At 38.4% G+C, this 26,756-nt stretch overlaps 1 protein-coding gene across 3 annotated transcripts in view; it reads left to right on the top strand.

Annotated features, from left to right (window-relative positions):
• ANKRD52 (ankyrin repeat domain 52) overlaps positions 1-26,756 on the top strand; it is a 92,737-nt gene that overhangs the window by 43,793 nt on the left and 22,188 nt on the right. For all 3 annotated transcript variants that reach the window (XM_039337373.1, XM_039337375.1, XM_039337374.1), the window contains exons 8-25: positions 2,297-2,509; positions 2,635-2,713; positions 3,401-3,515; positions 4,147-4,229; positions 5,775-5,892; positions 6,768-6,836; positions 7,849-7,989; positions 8,949-9,026; positions 9,595-9,706; positions 12,200-12,271; positions 12,466-12,667; positions 12,825-12,912; positions 15,908-16,025; positions 17,771-17,990; positions 19,665-19,752; positions 22,766-22,849; positions 23,990-24,135; positions 25,342-25,424. In XM_039337373.1, coding sequence (XP_039193307.1) covers positions 2,297-2,509; positions 2,635-2,713; positions 3,401-3,515; positions 4,147-4,229; positions 5,775-5,892; positions 6,768-6,836; positions 7,849-7,989; positions 8,949-9,026; positions 9,595-9,706; positions 12,200-12,271; positions 12,466-12,667; positions 12,825-12,912; positions 15,908-16,025; positions 17,771-17,990; positions 19,665-19,752; positions 22,766-22,849; positions 23,990-24,135; positions 25,342-25,424 — 2,109 coding nt within the window. The remainder of the gene's footprint in view (positions 1-2,296; positions 2,510-2,634; positions 2,714-3,400; positions 3,516-4,146; positions 4,230-5,774; positions 5,893-6,767; positions 6,837-7,848; positions 7,990-8,948; positions 9,027-9,594; positions 9,707-12,199; positions 12,272-12,465; positions 12,668-12,824; positions 12,913-15,907; positions 16,026-17,770; positions 17,991-19,664; positions 19,753-22,765; positions 22,850-23,989; positions 24,136-25,341; positions 25,425-26,756) is intronic.

The following is a 26,756-nucleotide window of genomic DNA, read 5'->3' as shown; positions in this document are numbered from 1 at the left end:
GTGTAAAAACTTCCAGGACAGAATTTTTGACCATCCTGGATAGTTTTGAAAAGATTGGTCAGCTACAGGTTGGGAGGAGATAAGTGTATGTAGTTTTTGAAACCATGTTTAATGGGTTATGTACTGTCGTAAGGCGACATGGACAACTGTATTCAACACCATCATGTAGCCACAGCTAAGAACACCACCATAAAGTGCCCGAAGGAGTTTTAGTTCTTTATGGCAGAATATACCTGTTTTTTTTATCGGGGCTTCACTTGCAGAATGGAAAGGACATGCACTATCTGGCATGAACATATTGAAGTCACTAACTTAACGAAGCTTGCATAATTTGTAACTCAACTACCTGAACTGTAATCAAATCTTCCTAGCTTGTTAGCTCCTGGACCTCAGTGAGCAGTGGAAATGCACTAATATAATTCCACCATTCGTATAATTCCACCATATTATTCTTGAAGTGGAAGGAAATCCAGCATTTATCATTTATATTTATTTAATTATATTTTGCATTTCTGGACCACCCGTCTTTTTCAGAGAGTGAATCATATTTAGGACGGACTATATTACATTCAACACGAGTGGCTCCACATCAAGTATCAGTTACATTCCTGCAGAGTCTTTAGCAGAGGAACGGCACATAAATAAAAGTAAATAAGTAATTAATAACTACCACATCAGGTACCATCCACTCTGCTCTCGGGGGTAGCTTTCTGACTAGCTATAAGAAGCAGACCATCTCAAGAAAGGCTTCCCCAAAGTGAAAGCCCAGATTGAATCGAAAATCCATGGATCAGAGAAACTTCCAAATGAAGATTTTACTACATTCAGTGAAAATGCTGTATCATCCCTGAAGTGAATGAATATGATAGCAGATGGGTCCTGGAACCGAGATGTCAGCTGTGCATTGCTTTCCTTGTCAGTGACCTCATTTGATCCAGGCATCCCCAAATGCTAAAGCTGTTTGCTATAAACCAAGCAGAGACTGCTTTAGTTAAATTAACTTTGTAGTGAGGAACGATTGTCCCTACGCCATGTGACCTGAAGAACATATTTGGAAGATCCTTCTACCTGGTAAAAAAGGCAGAGACCCCACCCCTAATTTCTTCCCTAATATGTATTATTAAAGTTATTTTTGGCTAGAAACTATGGGGCCTGATAAATCTATATTTCCAGAAAGCTATTGCAAGAAGGCTGTTATGGATGGTTTCAAGTGTTCAGTTCTGTATAGTCTTTCTTTTGAGTAAATGCCTGAAATGAATTGGGCTTTCTTTTGAGTATGAAGTGTAATCAGTACTATAAATGAACTATGGTAGGGAACACAGGCCTCTTTGAAATGGCTGAAATCCAGTTCTCCAAACCCCCAGGCAGTATTGCCAGTGGATAGGATAATAGAATTATAAACCTCAGTCTCTGGAAGTCCATAAATAAGTCCTTAATTTGGGCTAGGGATGCATGGAGTTATTCTACTGGAAACTTTTCAAACCTTTTGGATTTTCTCCTCAGCAATGCTGTAGGAAGGACATATGTATTCCACCTTGATCCTTGACTAAGACATCTGCTTGATTTTGATTATTATTTTTTGGGCTTTGTTTAGCTGCTGCGGTGTCTGTTTTAATGATTTCTTTTGTTGTAGAATGCAATACGTTTATTTCTGGTTCTGTGGACCACCTTTTAAGACATTGCAACCTAAAAGGCAGGGTATAAGCATCTTAAATAAGTACAGATAGTACTTGACTTAAGACCACAATTAAGCCCAAACCTTTTGTTGCTAAGCGAGACAGTTATTAAGTGAGTTTTGCCCCATTTTATGATCTTTCTTGCCACAGTTGTTAAGTGAATCACTGCAGTTATTAGGTTAGTAACACAGTTATTAATTGAATCTGGCTTCCCCATTGACTTTGTTTGTCAAAGGGTTGCGAAAGGGGATCACATGACCCCAGGACAATGCAACCGTCATAAATATGGGTCAGCTGCCAAGCGGCTGAATTTTGATCACGTGACCGGGGGGGGGGTGCTTCAAAGGTCATAAGTGTGGAAATGATCATAAATCACTTTTTTTTCAGTGCGGTTGTAACTTTGAATGGTCACTAAATGAACTGTTGTAAGTCGAGGACTACCTGTAATGGTAAAGTAAAGAAGTACAGCATTTCTTGGAGAGAAGCCGAGCTTGAGTATAACCGGTTGGGCTGTCAGACAGCAACAGCATATAAGCTTTTCCCTTTCTGGCCAACCCCTGTGTGCACAACACGAAATGTCAGCATATTCCAATGTCACCTTCCCATGTTTTTTCTTACAGATCGATGAACCAAATTCCTTTGGCAACACTGCACTTCACATTGCCTGTTACATGGGCCAGGATGCCGTGGCGAATGAACTGGTCAACTATGGCGCCAATGTCAATCAGCCCAATGAAAAGGGCTTTACCCCCCTGCACTTTGCTGCCGTCTCCACCAACGGAGCCCTGTGCCTGGAACTTCTTGTCAATAATGGAGCCGATGTGAACTTTCAGGTACAGCCACCTGGGCTGCGTGCAATAGAGCCATGGGGGAAAAGGAAAGGAAAATGACTTAAGCTTTCTGAGGACGGTGGGATAGGATTAAAAGCAAATAGGCTGACTAGCTTTGATCTTTGCAGAGTAAAGAAGGGAAGAGTCCTTTGCACATGGCTGCCATTCATGGACGGTTTACACGCTCTCAGATTCTCATACAAAATGGTACGTTGTCAGCTATTTCCAGTTAAGGAAACCACTCTTAATAGTTTGCAGCATTGTTTTCTCAGCCTGAGATCTTACAAGACTGCCAGATCATGTATTTCAGTTATTTATTTGTTGACACTCAGAGCCTAAAAAAGTTGCCAGTCCCTGCAGGTATTCGAATTTATTTATATCTCTTTCTTTCAGTATTTTTTTTTGTCATTTTGAATCATAGCAGCTCTGATTTCCACCAAATTAATTTCCCTTTATTGTTCTGAAAGTTAGTCATAAGGGGACATGTATCTAAAGTTATTAAACATTCATTCTCTTCCCTGAACAGTGGGTTAGATTAGGTGACTTCTATAATCACTTCCAATTCTTACGATTCAGTGAGTAGTTTTGTATCAGACCTGGGCACTTTTATGGCCTCTGGACCACATCCAGCCCATGGGTGGTCCCAGTCCAGGCAGTAGGGGTGGGGGTGGGGAGTGAGGGGTTGGCAGCATCAGGGGCAGGGCAACGGGGCAGGGGCAGCGACGGGATGGCAGCCCTCCACAACAGTTCCAGTGTCTCATGTAGTCCCTTGGAAAAATTAATTGCCGATCCTTGTTCTATATGGTACCTTCTGATCTCCTGGTGGCTAAAGTGGAGTTGCCTTTTGCCTCTAATTTGGAGAAAAAAGATTGATGCAATCTGTTTGTTTCTCAGGAAGTGAGATTGACTGTGCGGACAAATATGGCAATACCCCCCTCCACGTTGCTGCTAGATATGGCCACGAGCTGCTAATTAGTACTTTGATGACGAATGGTGCTGACACTGCAAGGTGAGGGCATATTACTTGTCCAAATTAGTGTTACGGTCTAGAGCTAGAATTCTGACTTTTTTCTCTCCTAACCAATTAGAATTGTCAGGACAGAATAAACAATACTTACAATTGGCTTAAAGTCATGCTCAGCCAAATGTGTACTCTGCTAGTTAGCCACAACCAAACTGAAATGTGTCATTATTGGACTTTATAGTAGAGCAGTGGCCGACTGACAGTGGAATAGACCATCACATAGTTGAGGATGATGGTAGTTTGGAATTGATGTATGCAAAGTAGAAATAGCAATAACACTTAGATTTATACAGTGCTTTATAGTGCTTTACAGCCCTCTTTAAGTGGTTTACAGAGTAAACCTATGGCCCCCAACAATCTGGGTCCTCATTTTACCGACCTTGGAAGGATGGGAGGCTGAGTCAACCTTGAGCCGGTCAGGATTGAATCCCTGGCAGTCAGCAGAATTAGCCTGCAATACTGCACTCTTAACTACTGTGCCACCACGGCTCTAAATCAGTGTGCTTATGTGTGTGTGTGGGGGGGTGCCTATGTGGGGGTGGAGATCACTTTGTTCCTACTCTGTTTGTAGCCTTGGCCTTGTGTACTATCATGTTTTGATCTTTTATTCTTTCAGGCGTGGGATCCATGACATGTTCCCTCTGCACTTAGCTGTTCTCTTCGGATTCTCAGACTGTTGTCGTAAGCTACTTTCCTCAGGTAAGTTTTGTGTTGGACTCGGGGGGTTGGTTCCTAAGGAGACAGCCTTTTTTCTACATCTGGCTGAATTCAGAGCAAGCCAACTGTGAATGCTTTAAAAAAATGGAATTGGCTTGAATTGATTACCTAGCAGTTGGCAAATGTTCAGCATTTTTAGCCAGAATCTAAATTCAAGGTGTAAGCCTATGGCTTCAAGGCTGCAGAGGGACTCTAACTTTTGCATATGACCAGCAAAATCCCCAGTCAAAATTGCATCCAAATTATAGTGTTTAGTATGATGGAAGGGGTAAGTATATAGTTAACTGCGTTTATTAAAATTAATAATTAAAAATAAGTATATTTAGGCGTTAAAATAGCATTTACTTTTTATCCTAGCCCAGTGATGGCGAACCTTTTAGAGACTGAGTGCCCAAACTGCAACCCAAAACCCACTTATGCATCGTCGGGTGCCGGGTGGGCATGGCCCATTGGGTGGGAGTGGCTGCAGTGGTAACAGCAGACTGGGTGGGACTAAAAAGTTCAATCAATCAATTCCAACTTTGCAAGATCTTTTTTTCCCCCGCGAGAAGTTGAAATTTACTGATTGATTGAACCTTTTTTTTTTTTTTTTTTTTTGTACACAGCAGCGGAGGCCTAAAGTGAAAAGGTTTTATAAAACCCAGCTGAAGGCCTAGGACTGAGGCAACGGTGCGCGTGCCCACAGAGAGGGCTCTGAGTGCCGCCTCTGGCACCCGTGCCATAGGTTCGCCACCACTGTCCTAGCCTGATACTTTTTACAATCCAGCATCTGATTTATCATTTAAAGACCCAGTGTAATCCCCGGTGTAAAAAAAAAAAAAGTAGCCTAAAGAAAAGTTGTGTTGATTTAATTAGCACTAAAAGAAATAGGTTAAAGTGATTTGGTTATGTGGAGAAAATAAATGGGGATTGAATCAAAAACCAAATAGACTGAGCGGAAGAGGAAGATGGAAAAAGTTCTGGTTGGATGGAATTGATGAGATCATAACAAGAAAGGTAGAAAGTTTAAGGAAGACAAGACAGTATATGAAATAGCCCACAGGGGGAAAGTGAGAATGGTTTACAAGAACAGAAAGCTATGGAGAGAGATTGGAAACAGTATTGGTAGAAATTAAATCATTTATATTTCCTTTTCTTATCTCCTATATTTTATTTTTTTAGCTTACTATACTTTTCTACGTTTTCCATTACATTTTTTTTTTTATCCCCAAAGGGACTAGCACAGTGTTTCTCAACCTTGATAATTTTAAGGCATGTGGACTTCAACTCCCAGAATTCCACAGCCAGCAACGCTGGCTGTGGAATTCTGGGAGTTGAAGTCCACATGCCTTAAAATTGTCAAGGTTGAGAAACACTGGACTAGCATAATATGTATGCATGAAGCGTGGCTTTCCTCTATATAGAAAAGGTTGGTTGACAATTTTAGTAAGCTTAATTCCAGAATCATAATTTCCATGGTATCTGCGGCAGAGTCACAGTAAATTAATCCCATTTACCAGTCACCACGCACTTTCTTCTGATTCTCAGGTCAGTTGTACAGCATTGTCTCCTCACTCAGCAATGAGCATGTGCTGTCTGCAGGCTTTGATATCAATACGCCAGATAACCTTGGGAGGACCTGCCTCCATGCTGCTGCTTCCGGAGGGTGAGCAATTAATTGATTGTTATGAGGCAAGGCGTTCCTTAGGATAACTCTGAAAGAAAGATTCCCACTCTTATTATCTTTAAATTAAGAGACAGGACAGTTAAATTACAGGTAGTCCTTGACTTATGACTGATTGCTTAGCCAGCGTTCAGAGTTACGATGAACCACCCCTGGGGATATTTATGACCAAGTTTCAAAGTCCTGATAGCTTCGCCCCCCCCCCAACACACGACCTCATTTCAGCCACTTGACCAATGGCCCACATTGATGGCTGTTTGCAGCATCTCACAGAAACATCACCAATTTTATAACATTTTCTGCAAAACCAATCCCTAGCGAACATTTGGTTCGCTTTAATGATTGCTGCAAAAAAGGTTGCAAAATTGGGTCAGTGACATGGACGATCCATTTTACGACCATCAAGTAGTATCTCTAGAAGAGCATCTGTATGGGGTTGACCATTTCTGTCCAGTTGGAGAAAAATAGGTTTGGAGAATAACGAATTCTTGGAATACTGCTGTAGTCAGGTGGAGATAATTCTCTGTGAGCAAAGCAAATATTAGACTAATCTTTATTTGCATACAGTAATATTAATATTGCATTGCATTTCGGAGAGGTAAATTAATTTCCCCATGCCATATCATCTTCCACTGTTACTATATCCTGCAGTAAAAGACTAAGAAATGCAGCTGGCATCTTTCTCTATCTCCACCTTTCCCTTCTAGACTGGGCACGACTGATACATGGAGGGTATTTGTTGGGTTATCATTCTACGTTTGGAACTGAGACAAATTCTCAGCCTACCATTTCATCTGGGGAAAAACCCCCACAATGTTATTCAGAGATATCTTCTTTACCCTTTGGCTTCTCTATAGGAATGTTGAATGTCTTAACTTGCTGTTGAGCAGCGGAGCTGACTTGAGGAGGAGAGATAAGTTTGGAAGGTAAATATAGAACATGGTCTCTTTGAGACCCTGGGTGAGAAAGAAACGTCCAAGATTAAAAGGCCATGTGCTAGGCCTCCTTGGGAATGAATTTAGAGCAGTGGTTCTCAACCTGTGGGTCGGGACCCCATTTGGGGTCAAACGACCATTTCACGGGGGTCGCCAAACAACGCAGTCCGCCATTTTTTTCCCTTTTCCCTAGCTGTCCTACTCCCTCTTATTGGTGGCCACACCCACTTGGGGGTCACCACAACATGGGGAACTGTTTTATGGGGTCATGGCATTAGAAAGGTTGAGAACCACTGATTTAGAGGTATAAGTCAAGACATGTCAAACTCGCGACATCATGTGACGCCGCGCAACGTATCGGGACAGTTTTGCCATTCCCGGCAATGGGGCGGGCGGAGCTTTCGGATGGCGCGTCTAGCCCATGGGCCGCCAATTTGTCACCCCTGGTATAAGTGGTTCTGTTAAAGTGGTACTGAGATTGAGGTGCTCACATGTATTTTTCTACCTGGTTGACCCTCAATGCTATGCTTTTGGGAGTTGGATAATTGAATTTGGGGTAATACTGTATTGTATGTTGCTTTTTGGTTTGCTGGTGTAACACAGTGGTAGCAGCCATGGCAATTTTGGGATGCCATGTCTGCTTTAAAGGTGGCAGGACTGGAATTTAAGTCCCTCTTGACTCATAGACTGAATTCTGGATCTGTTAAAATGGCATTTTTAGAACAATCTGTAAAGATTGCTTTGAGCATAAAATTATACAATTGTGCAAGGCTTTTTTTTTGGTATCAGCAGTTTTAAAAGCAATGAAGAGGATTCAGACTTCTCCTTCCTTCACTTTGTTACTTGGCTAGACTTGGTTGAATAGCTGCTTCAATCTGGCCCTGTTGTCTTCTAATCTGGATCATGAACTGCCACTGCATTGGTGAACTGGTGTAACCTTCTTATATGTCACATAGGAACAGTATCTGAAACTCCCTTTCCTGCTTTTTTTTTATTTATCCAGGACTCCTTTGCACTATGCAGCCGCGAATGGCAGCTATCAGTGTACGGTGACACTAGTCACTGCCGGAGCCAGTATTAATGAAGCTGACTGTAAAGGCTGCACCCCCTTACATTATGCTGCTGCTTCAGACACTTACAGGAGGTAGGGAGAAAAAAAAGAAAAGGATATGCCTTACCTGGGTGCAATTAGTTTCAATTTTCTTATCAGAGAATCCTTCTGTGGAATTATCTTACTCTGTTTCCTGGCACCTGGAAATAGGTAGGATTGGGGAAACAATTCAACACAAAAGCCCTTACTAAGAAATACTGTGAATCAAGGTATCAGTGTATATGTTCTTACTGAGCTACTTAGAGTAAAGGGGGTCTTCAGTTTTCTATCTGTCTGAAATATAATGCCTGTAGTCTCACTTATTAATATGTTTAGAAGTCTAAACTCTGAAATCTAAATCAAGCTCTAAATTGCTGCTGCTTAAAAATAAAATAAGTTTGAGGCTGTTATGACTAGACTTCCTGCTATTAAGATACACTTTAAACTATTCAAAGAAAGGTCAGCCTTGATTCTCACTGTGTTTCTTGGAGTGTATACACCATCTTAATGTCTACAAGCCTTTTCCTTGTATAGTAAGGAAGGCAAAAGCCGATGATAAACTTCTGTCTCATTGCCTGGGGGTTAGTTTAATCTCATTTGGGTAACTCTTAATTTTTGGCGCGATTCATCTACGTGAAGGGTGCAGTTTAGTAATCCATTAAGCTATTGTGGTCATCAGTCCTGATCTGTTATGTATTTAACAAATTCTCATATCTGATTATTATAGAATAATTTTTGCAATAGATTCTAAAACGCAGAGTTTTACTGGATAATGTAGACCTGGGCATTTTACGGCCCACAGACCACATCCAGCCTCCAAGCAGCCCCAATCCATCCCGCAGTGGCGGCAGCAGGGCATCAGTGCGGTTGAGCAGTGGCAGGGTGGAGGCCCCCCATAACAGTCTCAGTTTCTCATGTGGTCCCTTGAGAAAATCAATTGCCTACGCATGAAATAACACATACACACATTCTGTGTATGTTGGCAAAACTAATCTAGGTTTCTGTTTTTACAGAGCTGAGACTCATTCAGGAAACAGCCATGACACTGATGAAGAGCCACTGAAAGAGTCACGACTGAAGGAGGCCATCTTGTGAGTAGCTCATCCGAACTCTCTTTGTTATCCATTGAATAAACTTGGTTATTTCTTTTCTCCACGTTACTTTTAATGCAACGCGTTGATGTTTTATGTTAGAGAACATTCATCTTCTCGAGATTCCATCAAAGTAACCCACATTGTTCAGCATTCAGCTTGTGTTAAATAGGGATAGAAAATGAGCTCTCCAGATGTTCTTTCCTTCCTCAACTTACAAAGCAATCCTAAACAGATTCTTTTTTTTATAAATGCTCAAGATGTGTGCAGACACACGCCACACATTTTTCTTGAATGGATTTTTATTAAGTGTCCATGTACTAATTTGCTACAAAACAGGAAATCATCTGTGTTTTATATGCGATATAAGAGAAAACACAGTCTCCTCCTCCTCCTCCTTCTTCATGTTTCCTTATTACATGGAAGGAGCTACTATGTTCTTCTTTATTGTGGTTTTGGGAACGGGGTTTGTGATATAGTGACCATAATAAATCTGGATTTCCACAGAAATTTTTAGAGCTTTTATATGCATCTGATGCTTGGGTTCATTGAATTATATTTATTCCAGTTGTTTAGAGTTCTTACTGGATAATGGTGCTGACCCCTCTCTCCGAGACAAACAGGGATACACTGCTGTCCATTATGCAGCTGCCTATGGCAACCGACAGAACCTTGAGTTGGTAAGTCTGAACTAAAACTTGGACAGTTGGACTTTGAAAGTAAGAAAACTTCTGTGGACACTTGAAAAGGTCATACTTTTCTCTGTTGATGATTATTATATAGTTGATTTCTTGTAGAGTATTGGGAAGTGTTCAGATTAGAGACAAGTGTAGTCATATTGAGATACAGAAATTGGGTGGCTAAATAAACTCTCATGAGCTAGACAGTAATCTCCAAGAATGCAGATAGACTCCTTTTTTCCTAGTCAGTTTCCAGATAAAGCATTATATCTATGCTTTACATAGAAAGATGTGTACATTGCTATATACTTTATTGCTCTTATTGGTCTTCATGTTTAGATGTGCTTCTGCATACATTTCCTTTCCTTCATCATTATATTGTTAATTTTACTGTTTGTACACACACATACACATGCACACAAACACACACACAAACACACACTCACTCTTTGTATTTGCTCTCAGCACTGCAAAATTAGTAACATTATTAGTACTTGTTATAAGATGCTTGTAAAGCCACTAAAACATTCTTCATACCTGTGCATCCTAAGAAACATAAAAAATATATTCTTTTCTTATCTGAAATAGCTTGTGTTTTCTTTTGACTTTTATTTTTTTAATTGTACGTTATTAAATTGTATAAAATTTTGGAAAAAAGATAGGGAAGGGCAAAGTACAAGGAATAAATGAAAAAGGGGGGGGGGGAGAAAAAATGAAAACAAAATTCCAACTTTTTTCGATACAGTTACAAATATAAAATACATTAACCTTTTGATCTGAAATTCAGTAATACACAACATTTCTGAAATCATAATTGTAATCAAGAACTAATATAGCATTTCTTTTGGTGTCAGGCAAAAAGTCTAAAAGTGTAGTTTCCATGTAGAAACAAAACTAGACATTGTCTTTTGGTAGTTGGTTTTGTCATCTCACCAATTCCATTTCACCATCCATTCCTCCATTGTGGGAATTTCTAGATCTTTCCATCTCTGCATGCAAATGTCTCTCTGCTATTATCATATATAAAAACATAGTCCCGTTTCCCCCTCCCCCAACTGTTTATCCAACATGCCTAGAAGAAAGAAATCTGGTTTCAATTTTACACTTATTTTAAAAAATATTCTGAATTAAAATACATATCTGATCTCAATAACTCTTATTTTTTAATTTGTCCATCAAAAGTGATAAAAGTTTCCTTTGGATTGATTAAATTTCCAACATACTGCATATTTGATACACATTATACCAGTTTTAAATTTTTAAAACCATTCTTTTCCCTTTTTGGTCCAGAAAGAATGTTGACTCACCAAGTGGAATTCTCCTATCCTGTTTCTCAGAAAATCTCTTTTTAGATATAAATTAATTGCAACCCAAAAGGGCTTTAAAAAGTTTGTGCAAATGTTGTGTCCACGTAGGCTGTATCATAGCTGTGAGCTAGATTGGAATCTCTCAATTCCCAAGCATTCAACTTACACGTTGGCCACAAAAACCTTAGTTCCTGCAGCATTCTGGAGTGCAAGTGGGCAATCTCATGTCTTCCCTTTATCTGGAAAGATGGTGCGGGCCAGAATTCGTCATGTGGCTGCTGATCGCCACCACAATGTTGTCCCCGCCCCTTCAGAGACATCTGGTTCACCATAGATCTTCATTTGCAAGCCCCAATGTGGATTCTTGCAATGGAAAAACATTTCCTGGAGTTTGTATATTAAGGCATTTGGAAAATGTACAGTAGTCCTTGACTTATGACCTCAATTGAGCCCCAAACCCTGTTGCTAAGCGAGACATTTGTTAAGTCTGCCCCACTTTACGGCCTTTCTTGCCACATTTGTTAAGTGAATCACTGCAGTTGTTAAGTTAGTAACACAGTTAAGTCTGGCTTCCCCATTGACTTTGCTTGTCAGAAAGTTGCAAAAGGGACATGGCAACCGTCGTAAATATATGCCAGTTGCCAAGCATCTGAATTTTGATCACGTGACCGTGGGGAACCTACAATGGTCATAAGTGTGAAAAATGGTCACAAGTCACTTTTTTCAGTGCTGTTGTAACTTCAAATAATCACTAAATGAACTGTTGCAAGTTGAGGACTACCTGTATTTATTTTTTCCTAGACAACAATTATTTTTACAGAGTAATGTTTTATATATTAAAAAGCCTTCAGAAATGTAGCAAAGTAATATATTTATAATGTGCTACTGAAGTACCTTGGGAAAATGCTTTCATGATCAGGAATTAAATTTTAGGTACTTAGAAACAAGTTGTCAGAAGCTTTGTACTTGCTCCTAAATTAAAAACCTTCTCATCATACTCTTTTAATAATAACAGTAATTTTGGGGAACACATATAATTCCCAGACTAAGGAAATGATAGGTTCTTTAGTCATTATTCCCAGAGGTTCTTCCCATACGTTAAATAAATAGATCTCAGGGATTCTAAGAGCTAGATGGTTGAAGCATTTCTATGGTTGAAATTAGATTCCAAGCTTTTTCATTTCAGCTCCTGGAAATGTCGTTTAACTGCCTGGACGATGTGGAAAGCACCATTCCAGTCAGCCCTTTGCACTTAGCTGTAAGTCTCATTATTATAAAGCCATATTGGGTACAGTTGGGTCAAATTTAATTACGGTAATTACCGTTTGAAAGCCAATGTTACATTTCTTGCAGTGAGGAAAGTGGACCTAAGCTGTAGGTCTGCATCATTACATTAACTTCCTCTTGATCCATAGCTTCTCTAAATCAGTCTGCCTGTTGATGTGCTTTCAGGCCTATAATGGTCACTGTGAAGCCCTGAAGACGCTTGCCGAAACCCTGGTGAACCTGGATGTGCGGGACCACAAAGGGAGGACAGCTTTATATCTTGCCACGGAAAGGGGCTCTACGGAATGTGTGGAGGTGCTCACCAGCCATGGTGCTTCTGCTCTTGTGAAGGAGAAAAAGAAGAAGTGGACACCCCTCCATGCTGCTGGTATGAGCGTGTCTTATTTCCTATTGAGATGCTGGGATTCCTTCTCTTGGTTGCTCTTGCAAACAGACTTGGGGCATTCATTTGGGTCTTTAAAGAAATGACAGTTATTAAGAAGTAGGAAATCCTGTTCATTATATTCTCATCTTATTTCTTACAGCTGCCTATGGGAACACAGATTCCCTCCATCTTCTCATTGACAGTGGAGAGAGAGTCGACATCACTGATGTCATGGACATCCATGGACAGTAAGTCTCCAGCTATAGATGTCTATTTATTTAGTCTATAAGTCATTCCAGTAGCAAGCAGGAATGGGCTTGATCTTTACAAATTCCAGTTTGCTGTACAAATCCAAAGCAGGACTGTATATCCTGCCAGCTGGGCTCAAAATGTGTCTAGGCAATTAAGAGCTGGAGAGTGCAGAGTAAAGAGTTCTTACTCATTTGGGAGTGGGCTTCTACATAGAGGAGAAACACCTGAAATACATTTCCCCTTGAATATCAATCAGGCTTGCAGTTTGCAAGTCTTTTTAGATCCAGCATTGAAGTTGGGTAGCATCAGTGAAAAAGGGGGGATTTTTAAAAATACTTCTGTCAGTAAATTCCCTTTCTTAGAGAGGAGACAGATGGCTTTGGTGATTTACGTGCTTGTAATCCCACTGTTATGATATGCTTTTTATGGAGCAACCCTTCAAACTATTCAAGAAATTTAATCTGGCCTGGTATAAAGAACACAGGTAGTGAATGATGCCTCCATATTCAAACAGTTTCACAGTTTGCCTCCAGTGATTAATTCAAAGTTTCTGCAAGGGTGTATGTCTTATTTGGTCAAAGACCAAAAAACTGATATGGCTGCCTCTTCTTACACAGCCTGCTCAACACTCTGTGATCACCAACAGGCAACTTTTGTGCATCTTCCCATAGGGACGTCAGATCTGTAGAATATATTTTTTTATTTCCATGATGGGGCAAAAAGTATTAGCAGAGTTGAAGACAGACCTCTCCATTTTACTGTTTATTTATTATTAAATTTATTTGCTGAAATAAAGCTTAAATTTGTTTATTTAGGTCTTTTAATAGTGATAGTGTTAGTGAGTTTTATTTTCTGATCATTTTAAAATGTCCTATTTTGTTGTTTTAACCATTTTCACACTGTCTGTTTTAATTGTATTTCTCCAAGGAGCAGATGGCATACAAATATTCTGAATAAATTTAAAATCTTTCTTTTTAACTTATTTAGAAACTGTCATGATCAGATTTGATTCCTAGCACTTTAAAATATAATTACAAATAGCACATCATTAAAACCTCAAATGTAGCACTATACAAACCTGGCTCCAAGCCTAACTCCAAATTGTAGAAGTTAAGCCTGAAAAACTTTACAGGAGAACTTGGTTTTTACAACCTTTCAAAAAAAATTCAAGAGAGGGTACGGGTTACTAAACTAAATGTATTGGAGCACCATAAGAGTACTTAAAAAATGGCCAAAAGGAATACCGTATTTTCCGGCGTATAAGACGACTTTCTAAACCCTGAAAATCTTCTCAAAAGTCCCCGCCGGGTAGCTGTTCTCTGAATTTAAAACCAATCTGCCCCCTAGTGGCCAGCCCTATTTTTTTTTAACAGAAATAAGCACTAACACAGTGTTTCTCAACCTTGACAATTTTAAGGCATGTGGACTTCAACTCCCAGAATTCCACAGCCAGCAGGACAAAGCATTCAAAAATCCCATTTTTCTACATCGTCCATCACTTTATTCTTTTTCAGGAAAAGCAATTAAATAGTAGAAAACAGTAAGCTATATAAATTAAGGACATTACATCTACAAAAAAAAGAAACTTTTGATTTACTTCTTATACCTATAGCAGCAGTCATGAATATATGGAAAAACTTTTTGATTCAGCAAATCAATTGATTAAGAAAGATACTGGTCAAATTAAAATTAAGAAAATAGATGATGGGATCTACCAGAGAGAATATTAAAAAAAGAAACATTTGTTTGAATATGGTTAAAGAAACAGAAAAGATTCTGAATACATATGTCATTCTAAGAGAGATGAATTCCTTAAATAATACTGTATGCTTTCCCCCCCCCCCTTTTATTTTATTTCTTGATATAAGTAATATAATACTGCTGAAATGGCCTAGATGAAGTAAATGTTTTAGATAATTAAATGTGTCTGAATTTAGGAAAATTATAATGTATAAAAAAGAAAAAAAATAAGACCTAAAGGATTAGATGACTAGGCACATTAAATGGAATATTTAAAGATTAAATATATTTTATCAAAATAATAAGAACTATATTATTTCAAGGTTTGCAAAGAAGACATTTTGGGGAAAAGGGGAAATCAACTAAATGTACTATGTGGATTATAGATTATAGAAACCAATTGTTAATGATTTTTCTTTACAAATGTAAACCCAGCAAAACACACTGTTTACCAACTATTAAGTGATTTATGTTTTAAAAAATCAATAAAATATATGGGGGAAAAAATACCAGCTGAGTTCAGGAAGCATTAGGGAAGCAGTGGTGGTCAACACTCGCTTTCTAGCAGCAAAGGAATGGAGCTCCTATTGTGCTCATCTATAAACAGAAATTCAATATTGTACCGTATTTTCCGGCGTATAAGACGACTTTCTAAACCCTGAAAATCTTCTCAAAAGTTGGGGGTCGTCTTATATGCCCAGTCGTCTTATACGCCGGAATATACGGTATTTAGCTCTCTGAAAATCTCAGGAAAGAATACATTTCAGTGAAAATAATACGAGCAGATGATAGAGGTAACCTTAAGCTATGTCCCTCTGTTTGATCCACAAGAAGGTGTCCTAATGAATTCAAATATGTGCGCTTGGTTTTTTTTAAAATTTTGAGCTTGGTTTGTTCTGTTAATCATCGTTTTTTAAAGCAAAATCCTTTCTTTCTACTTGCTATCTATAATGAAAAAAATTCCTAGAACGGAGAACCCAACTTGTTTCTATAGAAGAAGATGCACAGAAATAAGCTTTCTTTAGTGCAAAGCTACAACTGGAAGCTTTCTCAGTATATTCCATCCAAATGGCTTTTCCATTTCTGCTATTTTTTCTTCTTTTCTAAAATTGGCAATAACAGCTAGATGCTCTTTTTTTTGACCTGTGAGAATTGAACTGCTGGCAGCTGGCAGTCAGCAAAATTAGCCTGCAATATTGCATTCTAACCACTGCGCCACCAATGCCTGACCTATTCTCAATTTTCTCACAGGACCCCATTGATGTTGGCGATCATGAATGGCCATGTAGATTGTGTCCATCTCTTACTAGAGAAGGGATCCACAGTGGATGCAGCAGACAGAAGAGGCAGGACTGCACTGCACCGGGGGGTAAGTGGAGGAATTGTTTCTAGACTCTTAGGTTATTAAATTAGCTCTATATTGAATTGATCGAACAAGATCCTGAAATAGTCTTATAGTCGTGGATGTGAAAAATTAGATATTTAAGTGTTCCATTGTAATATAGTAATAGTAAAGTTGGAAGGGACCTTGGAGGTCATCTAGTCCAACCCCCTGCTCAGGCAGGAAACCCTACACCATTTCGGACAAATGGCTGTCCAGTCTCTTCTTAAAAACTTCCGGTGTTGGAGCATTTACTGCTTCTGGAGGCAGGTTGTTCCACTGATTAATTGTTCTCACTGTCAGGAAGTTTCTCCTTAGTTCTAGGTTGCTTCTCTCCTTGATCAGTTTCCACCCGTTGCTTCTTGTCCTGCCTTCAGGTGCTTTGGAAAATAGCTTGATTCCCTCTTCTTTATGACAGCCCCTGAGATATTGGAATACTGCTATCATGTCCCCCCTCGTCCTTCTCTTTGTTAAACTAGACACACCCAATTCTAGCAACCGTTCCTTATATGTTTTAGCCTACAAATCATTGTCTGTTCCTCATCTTTGAATTGTCACACTTGCCACTGATTCCAGAGAGTGTGCTTGGGATTTGGTATACTGTACAGGTATTCCTCACTTCCCAACCATTTGTTCTGTGATCAAAGTTACAACATTGCTGAAAAAAACAATTTCATTTGTAACCTTTGCAGCATCCTTCAGTCATGCAATTGCCTATAGTAGGTACAGGTTCTCCTGTGTCTGACCTGTGTTCCCCCCCCCTTTATTCCATTGTTGAAGAGCAGAGAGAGTGAAGACAAATCTCTTCTTGAAACAGATTTCAAGATAGTAAACTGTTTGCTCTTCTACCCATCAAAAGCAGTGCGATCAATGGCAGCAAAAGAAGGGTCAGGCAAGGGAGAGATTGTCTACCAAAATTGCTTAGTTTTTTTTCCCCCTCCCCTTTTTCTTGCCACAAAATGAAGAGAATGGAGAAAAGGGGATTTCAAGAGCATGGGTGGGTTGTATACTGCATTCATGGCTCCCTGCCTCAGCTGTGGCACGATTGCATTGCTTTTGATGTGTGCAAGACTGTAAGCAGACACTCCAAAGAGGGGGGGGGGAATAGAAGCAAACAAGAATCAAATGTGTGAAACAAACAAGAGTAGTCTTGTCTCCTTCCTACTAGAAAGCACAGTTGCGGTGGTGGATTTGCCAATCCCGGTTAAGGTCATTAACAAGGACTACCTGTATGAAGATTGTAAACATGCTTGTGCTGGAAAGAATTAGTTAGGCAAAATAAATGCTAGTTGAGCAGCATCAGTTTTCATACGAAAATAAAATAAAAGTTTCTATTGTTTATAGGGCAAGATTTATTGTTATTATTACATGGTACTTGGATTACAAGACTGAAATACTTTGACCATGTCACGTGTGCAAATTCATTGGAGAAGTTAATGATGCTGGGAATGGTTAGTGGAACAAGAAGAAAGAGCAAGCAAAAAGCATGCTGGCTTGATAGCATCAAAACTGATACAAAGATGAATTTCCAACAATGAAAGGAGCTGTGCTCGACAGAGTAGCATGGAGAGCACTTACCTATAAAGTCACCAAGAGTCGGATAGGACTGAAATATTAAAACAGCAACTTGGATTTATTGAATAAAGAAAATATTTTGAGTGCCTGCTTTGCAAGTCTTATTTCCACTTGGGATAGATAACTTTTTTTCATTGCTTGCTGTTCTTTTTTTGTAGGCTGTTACTGGCTGTGAAGACTGCCTTGCAGCACTGCTGGACCATGATGCCTTTGTATTGTGTCGGGATTTCAAGGGCCGGACCCCGATCCATTTTGCCTCGGTGTGTGGGCATTCTGAAATCCTGAGGACCTTGCTGCAGGCAGCGCTCTCTACTGACCCTCTGGACTCTGTAGTGGACTATAGTGGCTATTCACCAATGCACTGGGCTTCATACAGTGGTAAGAATGTAGAAATTCATGCATACATTCCTTCATTATTTTCTTGTGCCAGGGAGAGACTACCATAAGATCTGTCCAGTTAAATCACTGCTACAACACTTGGCAAAGTTAATTGCTATAATAGGACATGATGGTTACAGCAGAAGACTGGGATGGCTAAAATTATGGATGTTCAACAGTTTTATGCAGCCTATTTACCTGAAAGGTGATTACATCTCCAACAGATTCAGTGGCTCAATAGATTATAGGATAGATCTTTCCTTCTCGGAGACATCTGTCAAGATCTTTAGATTACTTGCGGCAAATATCTTATGGCTGGATTCCCAGGTGCTGTGGGATGTATGGTCATAGGACATTGCCAGTGTGGATGGTGTCCACATTTTCTGCCTACAGGAGGGCAAAATAGAGAGTTCCCAAGCCTTCCAAAAACCCTACTTAAAATTTGCCCTCAGGCCCCAAAGGAATCCTGTGTGGGTCACCCATGGCTAATGGGATAGTTTGTCCACTCTTGTTCTAGATTGTACCTTGTTCATACCGGCTTTAGTGGATGAAAATTGAAGGCCACACCTCTTCAGTATACAGATCTTTTCATCTGTTTTATTGCAGGAGAATTCAGTGGTGGTGGGTAAATTGTCTTTCTGGCAAGCATATTTGCTATCACTGATTTCTCATTCTGGATCATCTGGTAAACATTTCTGGAAACTATCATCATCATCATCAGAAGCTTTATTTTTTGCATTAAATCACAGGATGCATGTATTGAATTTGATTAATTTGTATTTCCTTACTTCAATTCGGAAAATTTTTCTTGCTGTAGATTACTGTTCTGAAAGGTATCTGACCTTACTGAACTTTTCTTTGTCAGGATTTATATATCATATTAAAGCAAAAATCTTGCCTTAATATAGAAGGTGAAAACAAAAACATGCAGCTGACTCCTATTCTACTTTTATGAACAAATCCAACCACACTGATTTCTGCATTTCAGTGTACCGTATTTTCCGGTGTATAAGACGACTTTCTAAAGCATTCAAATCAGCGCCGAAGTCGGGGGTCGTCTTATACGCCAAAAATTACGGTAGTTTCTGGCGTATAAGATGACTTTCTAGGCATGCAACTCGGCGCCGAAGTTGGGGGTCGTCTTATATGCCGAGTCATCCTATACGCCGGAAAATATGGTAGCTTAAATAAACCTGCAGGTATCGCCAAATGCTTGCAAACAAGCCAGGACTCATAAATCAACTCTAAACTTCAATTAAAATCTGACTTCTAATGGTACCTGGCCATTTAGAAGCACTTCATTATAACTCTGATTTGAATGGTGTTGAAGTGTCAAAATCCTGATTATTGTAATGCTTAGATGGAAGAAGCAACAGTGCTTCAGGAAAGGGTCTGTGTGTTTGGGTGCATGTCTTGCATTCAAACTTGAATTTATTATGCCATTTTTTTCCTGTTACGATATGTAAACACCGCCTTTGTTACAGACTGTCTCATTTAATTCAAGATTCAAAAAAGTGTGGCTGTTAATTTCCAATTTCAGCCTGTGTTAAAGCTGCCTGAATATCTGAAAGATTAAAAAAAAAAAACAGCTCACACATAGAAATCATAGATTTTGCCTATAAAAATGCCATGGGGTTAGAAGGTGATCTAATAAATTCTCTTCTCCCTTTCCAGGGCATGAAGATTGTCTTGAATTGTTACTTGAACACAATCCATTTGCATATCTAGAAGGAAACCCTTTTACTCCATTGCACTGTGCAGTGTAAGTCTTGGTAGATCATGGAGATTTAAGTGTATGTTTGTGCAAATGCATTAGGATCTGCCATTTTTAGCAAACGAGAGGTGGATTTTGCTTTTCAAGTAGAGTTTGAAACTTGTCTCTCAAAATTGCAGTCCTGCTCTGTATGTATGTATAAAACCTCTCTTGGTACCTCACCTGACATTTCAGTTTTTAAGATTCTATAAAATTACAGATGACAGAATGAATTCTACAAAGCAAAATGCCAGCTTGGAATATCAGCTCTCTTTCCATGAGTACCTCTGGGCCTCAAATGGATACACAAGTCTTAAAATAAAATAAAATTAGCTGTTACATCCAGCACAGACCTAACACAAGAAACCACTTGCCCAGAAAAGAAGACAAAAGATAAGGGAACAATTTACCACTTTGCTTTCTAGTAATCTTTATTAAGCTAAAAGAGGCTCTCTTTAGCCACAGCTTATTATTATTTTTTGAAAATCTGAGCCATTTTGGGGCTCTCTTCATTGTTAAACAACAAGGAAGAAGGCTGCTAAGATAAGCTAAAATAAGGAAGTGTGGACTATTTAAAAAAAATTGATGGAGAAATATAAGGGCAGAAAGTTGTGGTTCTAGTTTATTATTTTTTAGTAAATTGTAGCTTGGTCTGCTTTTCTGTGGGTAGCTAAAACTTTCCGATTTTTATGATTCCTGAAAGGCCAGCAATTCTTAAGTGACTTACAAAAAAGCTACTCTTTGACTAAAGAGGGAGTTAAGAAGATGGACGAGCAAAATTATTAGAGATGTATTTGAAAAACCTTTAAATAAAATCCATCAGTTCATAGATTAGCTATGCTTCAAGGATATAAAAAAAATTACTCAAAATTATTTCAGATATGCAAAATATGTGCAGAAAGTTCACTGAGATCACTGAGGCAATATCACAAGTAGCTGGCAATGCAGAGGAGTCAATTTGTAAATTTAGAATATAAACCTGACACCAATTTTTATTCTGATGGTTTAAATATAAGTCTCCCAACACAATTAAAAGCTCCAAGACCTCCAAGAAAATATGCAACTTTTAAAAGGATAGGTTTGGGACTTTTTCCTTATGGACATTAACAACATTGAGAAATCCTTGAGAAAAAAAGACACTTATAGCTACTTGACAAACATTCCAGAGAAGAAAGGGATTTTATTCCATGGAAGACAAGCAGGAAGGAATGACTTAAACTTAATGAGTCAGTTGGAATTAGGATGGATTTTTATCAATCTGATATTTGTAATTGAAAGAAACTCTTAATCAAAAGTTTCAGAATGTATTTTTCCTTTATATAAAATGCTTAAGTAATTCCTAAAGTTTGTAAAATATTGTTGAAAGTGTATTTGAAAATATCTAGGTTAAGAGAAAGTGAAAGAAAAAACATGTATTAGCTTAAAGAAAAAAATAGTTTTAAAAAGGATGTATACAAGAAAAAAATTAAGTAACTTGGAGGGAGTGATCTAAATTTAATGAGTTAATTAGAGTTAGTTGGAATTTTATTGATCTGAAAATGAATTTTATATATGTTAAGAGGAAGTTAAAAAAAGATGTATTAGAACAGTGGTTCTCAACCTTTTTATACGGCGACCCCGGTATTAAGCAGGCGGCGTGCATGCGCGGCGCTGCCCCCCTGCGCGGCACGCATGCGCAGCGCCCCCTGCGTGGCGTGCATGTGCGGCGGCGCCCCCTGCGCGGTGTACATGCGCGGCGGCACCCCCTGCGCAGCGTGCATGTGCGGCAGCGCCCCCTGCACGGCACGCATGCGGCACCCCTTGCGCGGCAACGCCCCCTGCGCGGCACGCATGCGACGCCCCCTGTGTGGCGCGCATGTGTGGCGACGCCCCCATGCGCCACCCCAGAAAAAAAATGGCGGATTGCGTTGTTTGGCGACCCCCCATGAAATGGTCGTTCGACCCCAAATGGGGTCGCAACCCACAGGTTGAGAACCGCTGTATTAGAACATTTTGATTTTAGAAACATTTTAAAAGAAAAGCTTAGTGTTTTAAAATGGATGCAAAAAAGTATTTTCCCCTTTAAAGTTAAAGAATCTGAAAGAATGCAGTGAATTTTAATATAAATAGTGATAATATAAAGATTGTTAAATGTGAATAGAAATACACATTATTTCAACAACAAGGAAGATAAAGCAGAAATGGTTAGATTGATTGTTCTATTCAAACAGGAGAATATATTTATGTTTTTTATTTGGATATCACTTCTGGATTTTGTGCTTGTGATGAAAAGAAAATGAAACTTTAACTGCAATCCTCATGCTTATGACCATTGCAGTATCTCCACAATCACATGATCAAAATTTGGGCACTTGATAGCTAGCATATATTTACAATGGTTGCCGTATCTTGTAATTGCCATTTGCAATCTTCCCAGCCGGTTTCCCATAAGCAAAATGAATGGGGGAATCCGAATTTGCTTAATGACTGCTTGATTCACTTTAGTAATTGCAGTGATAACAATTGTGGCCCAAAAAAAAAAAAAAGATTGTAAAATTGGGTGCGACTCACTTAACAGTTGTCTTGCTTAGCAATGGAAATTCTGGTCCTAATTGTCAGAAGTTGAGGACCACCTTTATTTTGGAACATACAACTGAGTTATGGAATGCTTGTTTCATATTGCTAGCAAAACAGTAACTTTTTTTTTTCTTCCCAAGACCTACAAATTCAACAAGGAGTTGATGGACAAGACTGAATAGCAGATCCCTCTGATGACTTACTCCTTAGTTTTTTCTTATTTTTTACACCCAAAAAGAAAGTAGATAACAGGACATTAAGCTTGATAGGGAATTTTCTTGAAGGAATTGTCCACAATTTGGAGTATTTTGACTAGTGGGAATTTTTCCCCATCTGTTTTGGACCTCTGAAACCCAGATTCAGTAGAGAGGTCTTGAAATGCTTTTGTATTTGTTTGTCTCCCTGAAATAAATAAAATCAACCCATGCTTGCTTACTTTCTTCTCACACTTTTCTTTCTTCTTCAGAATTAACAACCAGGATGGCACTGCTGAGATGCTTGTTGAAGCATTGGGTGCCAAGATTGTTAATAGCAGAGATGCCAAAGGAAGGTGAGTGATTGTGTCTTCCTCTTCTTCTTGGACATACTAGTTATATTACTCGGTATCATTGATCAGACCATAATTCGAATGGGAGATATATCCCCTCAAGATATACTATAGAGACTAAAAAAAATGAGCAGCATGGATTTTGGTGTCTTACTCCTATGGTTCCTGTCTTACGTAGTGCAAAAGCCAGGCATCATTCCATTAAGTTGTATGCCATGAGATTCAAGACAGCTTAAATTTGAATCACCACTGTATGCATCAAATGCTGGACAAATGGGATTTTAATCTGATATGCTCTAGAGCAGTGTTTCTCAACCTTGACAATTTTAAGGCATGTGGACTTCAACTCCCAGAATTCCACAGCCAGCAATGCTGGCTGTGGAATTCTGGGAATTGAAGTCCACATGCCTTAAAATTGTCAAGGTTGAGAAACACTGCTCTAGAGATTCTTATATGTGAGTGGCAAGGATCCCTAACTTTTTTCAGACTTGGACCTGCCCCCCAAATCCTGTGTGATTGCCTTTACACTCCCCTGACTTAGATATCTCACAAGTTGGAGTCAAGCAATTATTGGGAATCCAGCAGGCACTTCATTTGCCAACCCTGCATTATCTAAATAGTTCTAAAAAAACTGGTACTAATATGTTATACAAGGATCTACATTCACATTTACCATCAGTTTCTTAAGATGTCTCTCTCTCTGAGTATTTATTATAGGAAATATGTGCTGTCAATAACAGTGTGGTCTATTGTAAGCAAATTATGTCATGCCTTTTATTATTATTTTTTCCTACCTCTTTAATATTCATTTAAGCTTCACTAAAGTGTGGCAATTGAGAGTGGGTTTTAATAAGGGTTTTGCTGGGCACTACAGAAAGTTTGCTTTCAGTGGATACTACGCACCTTCTAAAAATAGAATTAAGAGATCATCCAGTGAGAAATTACTGAGCTTCTAAAGAAATGAAATGATATCAAAATACATTGTAGGAAGCTTTATATGGCTTTAAAATACCAAAATAAATAAATCAAGTATGTAGAAAAAAAAATAAAAGTTGAAAACAGTGCTGTATAATTTACAATTACGCATCCAAAAATAGAGTTCTTTTTGAAAGCATGACAATTCCATCTTTCCTCTTCTTCCAGGACCCCCCTTCACGCTGCTGCCTTTGCAGACAACATCCATGGTTTACAATTGCTTTTGCAACACCAGGCTGAGGTAGATGGAACTGACCAACTGGGGAGGACCCCTCTTATGATGGCTGCTGAAAATGGCCAGACAGCAGCAGTTGGTAAGTGGTGCATCTTCTATATTTATGCTTTTCTCTCTTTTTAATCACTTTTTTCTTCTTAGGGTAATCATCCTTCTGTCTATCATCATCCTGGGGAGGAATTAGGAACAATATTTGAGCTCGTGTGAGCACTTCCGTGAATTTTGCAGGATATTTTTGTGCCTGAGATCATTTTTTTTCTCCCATCATCCCCCATCATACAAAAATAGCAACAACATGCTATTGTGACATAATACACTTTGCCTCATTCTAGACCAGGGGTCCCCAACCCCCAGGCCATTGCCTGTTCAAAACTGGGACGTACAAGCAACAGTTGAATGCACGAGCACACGTAGCTCCACTTGCATGCCCTTCACTTGTGTAAATGGAGTTGCAGGCGCGAATACACTCACCCACTGCTTGTGCAGAATCATTCCCTTTCCTCTCCCCACCACTACCCCTTTTCAATTTTGGAGTGGCCTAATTATGCAAATCATTTGCAGACAGATTTCAAGCATACAGTTATTAGGAAGGTCTATGGAGAGTCATTCAAGTCATGGTTGTTCAAAAGTGCTTTTTTCAAAAGGCAACTGGACTATGTCTTCATCCAGAACTGATGAAGCTTCTTGGATGAGCAGCGAAATTTCTTCTTCTTCAAGGGAAAAAACATAGTCCAGTAGCCTTTTGAAAAAGCACTTTTGAGACAATCATTATGATGTCTTCCTCTATCACATTTTGTAACGTATAAAGGTTATAACTATTGAAGTGGAATGGTTTAATGTTATTTGAAGATGAAGTGTGTTGTCCCATAAAAACATAAGAGGAAAAGGAAATGTCACAAGCTCGTGCAGTGGCTCTCTATATCTTGAGAAGAAAGACATTTTGTGACAACATAAGAAAAAGTTCTATAGCACTAGATCAGTTTAACTTCCCTTGCTTTCTGGTTGACCTTCCCCTTTGATGCTGGAACTTTGAAATGTCTTCTCCAATATGATTCTGCTTCTGGCAAAAGCCAAATTATTTCAGAAGAGGACAGCGACATCAACCTAGTAGTATAAAAATTTTCTGTCTTGATTTTTGGATAAAGGTGCCCTGCTTTTATTTCATTTTTCTCATTTGCCATTTTAATGTTGGAAGTTGGCTTCTATAACTTTGGGGTTGATGGTTATATAAGAATCTTTTAAATAAATGCACAATCTTTCATGTTGTATTTCCACACATTTTCAGAGTTCCTGCTGTACAGAGCAAAAGCAGATCTAACTGTGCTGGATGTCAACAAGAACACAGCTCTTCACCTGGCCTGCAGTAAGGTACAATGTCCAAACGTGGGATCTATAAAATTAATTTTTGGGAGTATCTTCTGTAGAGTTTTAAGATGTATTAGAAGCTTATGATGAAAGTCATGCCAGATGTGATTAAATGACTTTACTTCCAAAGAATGAGTTTATGTAATTTGATTTTTATTGGGAAGTTGAAAAGTGGCCAACTAGATATATAATAGGGATTATTTTTTTTTAAAAAAAAAGATTTATTAAGAATTTACATAGAGATAAAGACAAGGGAAGAAGGAAGGAAGGTTATGAAATATAATGACTTCTTTTTTTCAAGTAACTGTATTAAAGATTATAATTGCAATAGTAAAAACTAATGCAAGCTAAAAAAAAGGTATAAGCAAAGAAAAAATAAAATATACAAAGGGAAAAAGAAAAGATGTAAAGAAAAGGAAAGAAAGGTAGTAAAGAAATAGAAAAGTTATTACCCACCTTCATCACAAATTCAAACAATTTTAGTAACTTTTCGCCTTCTTTTAAAGCACAACAAATAATCTCTTTTTTGCCATATCCCATTTCTTTATAAACAGATCCATAAAGTATTGTAATTTTAGTCCTGATGTCAGAAAAAGTCTATTAAGGGTTACCAAAAATAACAACATTTCTTTTAACTTTGATCAGATAAATTAAGTTTATATTCATTTCTTTTACTTCTAACAATCTTAATCTTTAATCTATTCAAATAATGCCATGAAATTTGATTGTATTTCTTTTTTGCCTTTTCTCATGAATTTCTTCAAAGCTTTGACAAGATTGTTTGTTAGTCCAATGTAGAAGAATTATCCAAGTTATTCTCTTGGTTTATTGTTTGTATGTATATCCCTTTTAACTACTAAAACAGCCCATTTCTTCTGTATGTCCAGTGTAATATCTTGTAACCTGTCATTTGTAAATCCACATTCAGCTCATTCTGTTTTGTCAGGTAAAACCTGTCCCTCTTCCATAAAATATTTTAGACACAATCTATTTGTAGAGGCAGATATTGCTGTTGACATGTTAATATTAACTTCTGACTCCACTTTTTAAAAATGCCCTTCAGTATTTCAGTGTTAGAATATTTTACTTGTTAGTCAAGTTTATGTGTTCTTCTCTTTTAATTGAAATATTTAGTGTCCAGTTTTTAAAAGCTTACCTTAATACGTTTTTAAAACAATTCAACTTTCCTATGGAAAGAATTCTTCATAAGTAATTCCAAAATCTTATTTCAAATTTATCTGGAACTATTTATAACTTTTCTAAAATTAGTCTTAATTAACTTTTTGCTCTTTATTTTTTTAAAAGTTGTTAATTTGTATTTTTTTAAATTAAGGA

This window comes from Crotalus tigris, unplaced genomic scaffold, assembly GCF_016545835.1.
Source record: "Crotalus tigris isolate CLP2741 ecotype Arizona unplaced genomic scaffold, ASM1654583v1 scf7180000017674.1595824, whole genome shotgun sequence".
In the NCBI taxonomy this organism is placed as follows: domain Eukaryota; kingdom Metazoa; phylum Chordata; class Lepidosauria; order Squamata; family Viperidae; genus Crotalus; species Crotalus tigris.
Note: the sequence above shows the minus strand (reverse complement) of the source record. Positions and strands in the feature narration are given on the sequence as shown.